The sequence below is a fragment of the Nematolebias whitei genome, chromosome 1 (assembly GCF_014905685.2).
Source record: "Nematolebias whitei isolate Nwh7 chromosome 1, NemWhi1, whole genome shotgun sequence".
NCBI lineage: Eukaryota > Metazoa > Chordata > Actinopteri > Cyprinodontiformes > Rivulidae > Nematolebias > Nematolebias whitei.
The window spans coordinates 61,426,558-61,435,535 of NC_056498.1; the positions used below are offsets into that span (position 1 = coordinate 61,426,558).

The 8,978-nt window shown below is 39.0% G+C and overlaps 1 protein-coding gene across 1 annotated transcript in view; it reads right to left on the reverse strand.

The window, feature by feature from the left end:
- ank3a (ankyrin 3a) overlaps nucleotides 1–8,978 on the reverse strand; it is a gene marked incomplete in the record, with an annotated part of 124,747 nt that overhangs the window by 3,802 nt on the left and 111,967 nt on the right. The window contains 9 exon segments of the mRNA XM_037679764.1: nucleotides 900–991; nucleotides 1,881–1,994; nucleotides 2,124–2,207; nucleotides 2,492–2,569; nucleotides 3,566–3,725; nucleotides 3,878–5,333; nucleotides 7,343–7,486; nucleotides 7,855–7,986; nucleotides 8,478–8,552. Of these exon segments, the coding sequence (XP_037535692.1) occupies nucleotides 920–991; nucleotides 1,881–1,994; nucleotides 2,124–2,207; nucleotides 2,492–2,569; nucleotides 3,566–3,725; nucleotides 3,878–5,333; nucleotides 7,343–7,486; nucleotides 7,855–7,986; nucleotides 8,478–8,552 (2,315 nt within the window).

Genomic DNA, 8,978 nt, shown 5'->3' on the forward strand with positions numbered 1-8,978 from the left:
TATATATATATATATATATATATATATATATATATAACTATATTACTATAGTATGGAAAAATTATAAGGAATGACAAAAAAACATAAACATTATTTTTAAAAGCACCCCTGCTTTACAATGGGTGCCAAAAATCAGCTACAAACTGCTGTTTGTGCATGAAAGTTTTGAGTTGAAATCCTTTAAAGTGCTATAATTATCACACTAAAGCATTTTTATTGAATACATTTACAGAAATTAAAAAAATTAAATATATCTGTTTTAGTATACAATGGGATTTTTACGCATTAAATAAGTTTTGAGAACATTTTTCTTTTGAAATGAAACTGTTCGGCTCGTCCGTGCTGTGTAGCTCTGATTACTAAACAGCGTTGGTGTCATGGAAGCTGACAGCTTAATAAGACTGTTATAATATCCTGATGCATGCTCAATAATCCAGGTAGAAAAATCCAAAAAAGTTCAATCTGGTCCTCTGGACATTCAAAAAAACAAAACAAAGCAAAAAAAAAATAAAAATGTAGAAACGTTTCGTCTCTCATCCAAGAGACTTCCTCAGTCTGAGGTGCTGTTTTCAGCTCAGTCTCTTAAGTCTGTTATAACAACTTCCACTGAACAATGTTTTTGCATTGCTGCTTGTGATTGGAACTCAATGTGCAGCATAATGAGATGAAATTCATTGCAAACATTTTTTTCCCCAAAGCGTACCTTTGACTGTAATAACATTAAAGGTCCCACCATGACAGAACATGTAACAAGTAGAATTTATTCATAAATAATAAATCTGTACATTTCTTGTTAGGACATCAAAACGCCTGATGCGAAAAAAGAACCCTATGAAACACGGACGTAAATACACTAAAAAGAAGGAAATGTACGATTATTATAAGATGGTGAGCTGTACCTGCTAAGACAAAACCATCCCTATGAGTGGTGCTTTTTATCCCCTGATCTTCTCTCATCTGGCCGCCTGCTTTTTCTTGAAGCTTCTCCCTGCTACAAAACAGAAACAAAAAAATATATATATTTGAATAAATGCACTCTCGATATTTACACGAAAACAAGTTGGAACTGAAGGTAAATCTGAAACTGCAAACTGAAAAGCAAACGGAAGAATGAGCGCAACACACCACACTGTATAAGCCGCAATCACAAATTAAATGGTTGCGTTTCATAGTGTTTGACTCTTGCAAAGGTTAGTAATGGCTTTAATTTAAAGTAAAATTAGGGCCCACACCACACCAGTTATACCTAGAAGAAAACATTATGAGCAGAGTTAGAAACAACAGGTAGATGGTTTTTAACCACAAATTCACGACACTCATTGGTTGACAGACCAGTAAAACAGTCAAGACCAAAGGAGTCAGCATCTCCTTTTGTATTCAAACACAACTGATGCTGCACAAAAACACCATGCAAGGTTGCACCTGGTTGCACTTCTCCCTGAGTTAGTCAAACAAACGTTATCCCAACACAAAATTATCCTACAGGAAAAGACAATACAATTTAAACAATTATATGTTTTTTTTTTTTACTTAAAGTTGCACTCAAACATAAATGAGCATTATTTCTTGACCACTTTAAATCCAATTCTACTTTTCATACAACCTTGTAATGAATTTTAAAATTCAACGGTGATTTGCTATAGAAAGGGTTGCTTACAGTAACTTCTTAGTTGCATTAACATAAAATAGAATATATTTTCATGTCAGGTCTGCTGTGAGATAAACGCCTATGAATCTTCAGTGCAACTTTAAGCCAATGTTTTGGTTTTCCATTAACGTCCCAGTGATTACAGTCTAATGATGTCGTCTCAGAATAAAACTGCATCCCAATGTGGATTAAAGCTTGAAGAAACACAGTTAAAATGTGTCTTAATGCCAACCTCTGCCTCATAATCCTGCAGAGTGGGACAGAGTTGGAGGTCACTGTGCCACCTGCTACCTCCTTGGTTTTCTGGTGTAGGGGTTGACACCCGTCGAATAACCTTTCTGATCACCTGGTCAAAGTAGAAAAGCATTGACAAAAGGAGAAAAGATCTGAAGGTTGACCTGTTGTAAGTAAACCCTTTGTGCACTCTCTTGAATTTCAGAGCCGAATGAGACACAGGAAAGCATTTATACGTTACTTTTCTACTGATGAGGTTCCCATCGTGGTCCATATAGTGTTCCTCTGTCACAGACTCACCGGGGACGTTCTTTGCTTCTTCCCCCTGCAAGTGTTTGTGGTTAGCAAATGTGCTGATATGAAGATAAGTCAAGGTAATAGAAAAAAAAAATCCAGCCCCATCACCGCAACGCAAGGAAACCTCAAGGGAAAAGAAGAATGTTCATGTCAGACAGAGACCTGGTTAGTATTCAGTCAAAAACTGTGGCACGGTCAGTAGCAAACCTATCAGAACAAAAAGCAAAACTAACTAGACACACACCAGATGAAAGGTAAAAACTACACTAAATCAAACCAAAGACCCAGCGAGCCTCAGTTTCAGGCTTTCACCTTTAAAATGAGACGGCGTCTGAAGATTCTGGTTGTTACGGTCTGTTCTTCCTCTGAACCAGATTCTACACTAACTCGCTGTGGAGAGGATCACACAGGAAATTACACAACAGTGTTACACAGATTTGTTCACATTTCATTGTTCGAGCTGGAGCGCCGTGGTTGGCTTGGTCGAACTAAAGACACTTAGACTAACAGAACACCACAAGTTGGGAATTTCCCCTTCAGACACTGAACCACCATGCAGTACAAAGCTTTCAAACAGGAGATGAATAGACCTGCATTGTTTATTTTTGTAATAACCTTTCAAGATTCTTTTGTTGTTGTTGCCTGTGGCGATAACAAATTTTGCTGGGCAATTAATTGTCTCAGAAATTATTGTGATAAACGATAACATTGATTGAAATTTGACAATAATTAGTAATTATTGTCAAATTTAAGAAGAAATGTTGGTTGATTTTTTGAGTGTATTACCTTTTTTGACCACTGGATGGCAGTATAAGACAGTTTGAACCAAAGGATGGATAGTGAGGGAGCAAGAAGTGTGTCTCTTTAAGAAAAACGGGAGGGAGGCCCCTTGATGTGACATGGGCTGTCTCTCGTTCCTGTTTGTTCTCAAAATGGCGGACACTTGTTGTGGTTTGAGCTCTTTAGCATAGTATTTGTCACATATAGCTTTTAATAAAAAAATCAGTAAACAAGTTCTCAGCTTCTTTTTGCAAAGAAAAACAACATTTTAGACGAAGGCACGGGTTTCAACCATGAAAAGATGGGAGTTTTTTTTCCCGAGGTCAGCTTGTTAGCTTAGCTCGTAGCTTAGCTTCTCAACTTAGCTGCTTTTAACGATCCAAAAATGCAACTTTGGACGGTTAAAACAGATTTTAAAGCGAAAGGGAGGGGTCAGTGAAGAGCACCGGAATTGAGCCTTTTGTCATCCAATTCAGTAGAAAGAGAGAGGCATGAAGAAAGCCGATAAATGAAAATGAGGTCGATAATTTTCATTTATCATGCGATTAATTAATGTACTGTTTATCGCGACAGGCCTAGTTGTTGGATTCTAATGGACATCATTACCTGAACTTTTTTCTCTGACACCAACGTTCCACCTTTCCTGCCACTTGATGATTCTGATGAGCCGTCCTGAGGTGAATGCTTTGAATTATTGCCATTCTGCCGGGACCTCCCTGATTCTGCCCGAGATGAGGAAGTAATGGATTCACTTGAGTTTTCATGGCTGTTTGATAAAAACACAAAATGTCTAATTAGAAAATCATCTAAAAGGGGGAAAAATGGCTGATAAGGTTTATTAGATACTGGTAATAACATTTCTGGAATAGTTAATATTGTACAGAGGACTGCATTTGATCTGTATGGTTTTATTTATACCTTTCATGTTTGTCAAGCAGATCTGAGCTGACACTGCGGCCTGGTGTTGGCGGTTCAACATTGACACTGGATGAATCACTATGCCAACCTGAAAGTGAACACATGATTTTGTCTGCATGTTCAACCTCTTCAGTACCCTCTTGATCTTTGGAGTCCTTTATTTCTTTCTTGTCCTCCTCCTTCTCCTCTGAGCCTTCTTCTTTCTTCACCACTTCCAGTAAAGATGCTAATGTCTCATTGTGGACTTCTTTGCTTCTCTCCTCCTCTTCTTCCTCAGTGGATCCAGACTCACTGGGCTGGAGTTGCTTAAGTGCTTCAGCCCAGGCCTGAGGGGAGAGGTCAGCTAGAGTCTGATCTTTAGGTGCCAGATTTTCTTCTGATGTTGCAAAAATATATTTTGTGTCTTTAAACTGAAGTGCTTCATCAGTGTCATGTTTTGTCTTATCCTGTTGGTTGCTTTCCCCACAGCTCTCATGAACTTTTTGAACGCCAGATGTTTGATCAATATCCTTTTTGTCAGTTTCCGCTTCTGATGCATCTTTTTCCCCTTTATGCTCAGACTCTACCAAACTAAGAGTCTGATGATGAATGTTTTCAATTCTCTCAACATTGCATGCTTCCCCCTTACTTCCATCTTGAATAAGGTCAGGCTTCTCATTCATTTCATTTTTTTCCTGCTCAACAGACCACTTCTGTTCCACCAAAATGACATGTTCATCTGCTATCTTAGACCTGCCTTTCGTAACCATCTCACACTTTCTTTCCACGTTTTTGATCAAATCCTGCTCTACCCACTTTTCAACAAATTTGCTTTCCTCTGCTAACTGCACTGCAAACATCTCAACAACTTTCTCCATTTTTTCTGTCACCTCCACTTCACTTGCTTTCCAACCAGTGTCCTTTCCCCCCTCATTCAAGACACCCAGATGTTCTCCTCCATCACTCACTTGCGCTCTGTCAGGGGTTGATGGCGTTACTGTTGACGCAGATGACAGTGAAAGAGAGGATGTAGAGTATGCCATGTCAACGTCCAAGTCACACATTGTTGGGAAGGATGGTGATCTTGGCTTTTGGATAGGCTCTACCTCATGAACAGACTTGTCTTCCTCTTCACTCAAAAGCAGCTGATCGTTTAAAGCAATGTGGGGCTTTCTGACCTTAGAAGGATCAGGCTCAGGAAGTTCAAAGATAGGAATGCTCAGGGCAAGCTCGTTAGGTCTGGGGGGACTCTTAGGGGGGCTGTCTGGCTCTCTGCTACAAGGTTCCACCTCTGGACTCCAAGGTGGAGGGTGAAACTGGGTGTCGGTGTGTAAAGGGGCATTTGAATCTGGGTAATGGTACTGTTGATGGTGGGCAAGGGAAGGGTTGGGGGTGACTGGGAGCTCAGGTTCCAAAAAGTAGGGGTTGGACTGCAGAGCGGCAGGAGACTGCAACTCCGTGAGAATGCTCTGATAATCTGTAGATGACAGGGTGACAAATGTACAGACAAACACACATGGAAGCCACAAAAGCATACAACACACACAAACCCCCCACAGAAATCTTAGCACAAACACCATATGACATCATGACATGGACACAGACACTGAAGTGCAACGCATGTATCCAGGCAACCTCTAAAATGCGCTCCAGTAATATGACAAAAAGAAACTTGAAAATTATCTAGCAAGTTGCAATTAATTCATATATTTTATAACATATTTTAGGAAATGTGATCTTTGATAATTGATAAATAATAATAAATAAAGTATTTAACATTATACTTTGTAAAACTATATCAAATTACATTTGTTATAAACAGTACTTTAGATTTAATCATTCTGATTTTCAGAAAGTGTTAATGCTACAGTCTTGGAAAGGTAAATTGCTAAAAATGGAACGCATTAGTGGCACAATAAAACTACTTCAATAATAGCATGAAATATGACAAGATTACATTTTTGCCAGGGTGTTCTGTTACATGCTCACATGATAGAAATGACAGATAAGAGATGTGAAGAAGGAAGAGTAAAAAACAATGTTACAAGACAAAAGCGAGAGCATTCTAAATGAATATTTCCATGTTAGACACATCACTGCGAGTTCGAGCGGGAGGTGGGGTGACCGAGGGCGCACACTTGCACTGGCAAACAGGACAGGGAGACAGGGAGCGGAGAGGAGGAGAGGGAGGACTGGGGCTAGAACAATGAGAACCTGAAGGGGAGATGGGAGGAAGAGTACAAACGGAGAGAGGGGAAACAGGGCGGGATGAGGAGAAGGCTAGCTGAGCCACTAAAGAGTCGTTGCTTGGAGAGGTGCTGATAGAAGGAGAGGTTGATGCTGGGGTTGATGACAAGATGGGTGTAACAGGTGTGGCAATAAGCTGAGATAAGTTGGGATCACCAGAGGAATGAATAGTGGTAAAGATGGTTGACGTGGAGGTGGTTTTGATGGTGGGTGTAGTTTGACAAGTCTGATCATAAGACATGCCAGATAAAGTGAGCGAAAGGGTGAAAGTTTCTGCTGGCGAAAGGATGGAAGTGGGTGTGGCTGGGATAGATAAAGGAGAACATGAGACAGATGTGTTTGAAAAGGGTGATGGGGAGTTGGGAGCAGAATAGGGTAAGGGTGAGGTGATCAGTGGGATTGGGGAAGACATGCCGGGCAAGAAAGAAAAAGCAGGGGATTGACAAGACTCTGCAGAGGAGCTCTGAGGAGCAAGACGAGAGGAATGAGAGGGGAAGAAGTCGGATCGAAAAAGCTCAAGAGGTGCTAGAGGCGCCAAGTCTTTCAGAGAAATTGAAGACTCATAACTTGGAGAATGGCGTAAAGAAAAGGGACCGTGGTTAGCTGCTGCAACCGGTGTGAAGGGAGTGGGTGGAGGAGTTTGTGTAGGAGTCGGAAAAATGGGACTTTGCGCCTTCAGGATAAAGGCTGTTTCAGTGCTTCCGGGAGTTAAGGGGATAATCACACACACTGCATGAGAAGGAAAAAGAAAGAACATGCAAAAAAAGTGGGGATTGGAGAAAAAGAAAGAAAAATACATTAAACGCTGAAAAACATGAAACATGCTTGTGAAATGAGACAAAGAAAGAATAATGCAGATCATTTGGGAGAAGGCACGTGGGGTGGCTCTTAATTTGGTTACGAGCTTTTATATGCTGTTATCAGTAGCCAATAGTACTAAGTGGGGTAAAGGGATGCAGAAGGAGGAGGAGAGGAGAAGGAGAGGCAGTTAGGTTTCTCTCATCTATCCAAGGAAGGCTCAGAGGAACTGGAGGAGAACTAGAAGAGCTCAGCTAAATAAATGGAGAAAAGCAGACTCTACATAGTTTAAAAAAATCTAAACAAGTCAGACATATTCAAGAAATATTTACAGCAGTTATTAGGATGCAACATGCATTTAGAATTGCACTAGAATTAGCATAATAACAAAAAGGGTTGCAGGGAGAGGTAAGAAATTGGCTAAGCAGAGCTAAACTTTACCATCAGCGTGATCCCGGAAAACAGCGTTATCATCGGCAAAACATCTCGTGCCTGAAACGTTACCATAGTCAAATATTGGACCCTCCAGTAAAGTCACAATATCCATCCGATTGACTTTGGTCAGCACTGATGATAAGGCATCCGCTGTAAGAAAAGGCAAGAAAAGTTTGCCTGAGTCAAAACAAACAGACCATCAAAAAAGAAAAATACACACAAAAAAAATCTGGGCAAAACTACTCAAATTCTTTGCTAATTTTAGAAGCTTAATCTAAAAACCTTTAAGAGCAAATAAGAAAAGGAAGTCATGGAAAGACAAACATAAAAGGAGAGAGGAAGTTAGAAAAGAGGACAGTGAGGAAACGTCTTAAATGGCTAAAGCAAAGGAAACAACTTTTTTACAATATTGATTTTAAATAATACTAAATAGACAACCTTTTTACATTTAATAAAAGCAGGACTTTAACACAACAGAAAAAAAATTGTAATATCTCCAGATGTAAAAATAGACTTACTTGTGGCATTTTTTCCTTCTCGACTGACCCATTTTTTCAAAAGCATGAAGCTTTGTGCTGTCAGAGAGTTGGGGTTCTCAAGCCTGATGTGGTTGATCTCATCCACTGTGAAGTTCATCTCCCGAGCCAGCTCTGTAAAGTGACACAAATTGCAACTTTGACTTTAAAACACAAAATATAATGTAGCCCAAAAAACAGAAATCAAAAGTGCAATCACATATTTTTTCACAAGGGTAATTTTTCTAATTTTTTATGTTGTTTGTATGAAAGCACAATTTCAATCCCTATCTAAGCCCTGCAGATGACTTTGAAAATGTGCTTATAAATAAATGTATTATAATGTTTGCGTCAGAGGCCTTATGTGATAAATTGAGCTCTGAGACCCTACTATTTCACTGCATTGCTGACTTTGTGTTGATTTGCATATGACAAATCAAACCTGAAACCTACTAACATAGCATGAATGCACTTAAACTTCTTTAAGGCCATCAGCAAAATGTACTACAGTATTTTCATTATTTGCTGTTCATCTAAACTGAAGATGGCAATAAAGAACACAACTTGAAAATACATTTACAAAAATTATTTTTTTAGGAAAAGGAGCAATGCTTTTTGATTGTCACCTGTCCAACTGAGTCCTAAATGATCTGCAACAATAGCCATGCGCAAGTCTGTTCGTTCACAAGGACTTTGTGGACCTGATGATAATAGAGGACAGTGAAATATTAACAAAATGAACATACGTCATCCTCTTTATGTGAATGTGAGAGAAAATTAAATGATCTATTTTCATTTTCTGGCCACTTGTTCATCTCCAAATATTTATAGCCACTGGTTCAAAACAGATTAAATCAATTTAATCAGTTTAGCGACATCTTATCTTATCATTTATGTTATGTAATGGATTATCCAGTAGTGAACTATGAAAATTAAAACAATTTTGTCAGAATTATCAGCAAAATGTAAAATTATAAGTAATTTAGTACATTTGTATATTGGATTACTCCAAGTTGGCAAGAAAATGATATTTCATACTACAGACATAATGGTCAACTTAAATGTGTCTAAAAGTAAGTGGTGCTCTGTGACCATTTGTGGTATGTATATTTTAAGCAGGCAGTAAC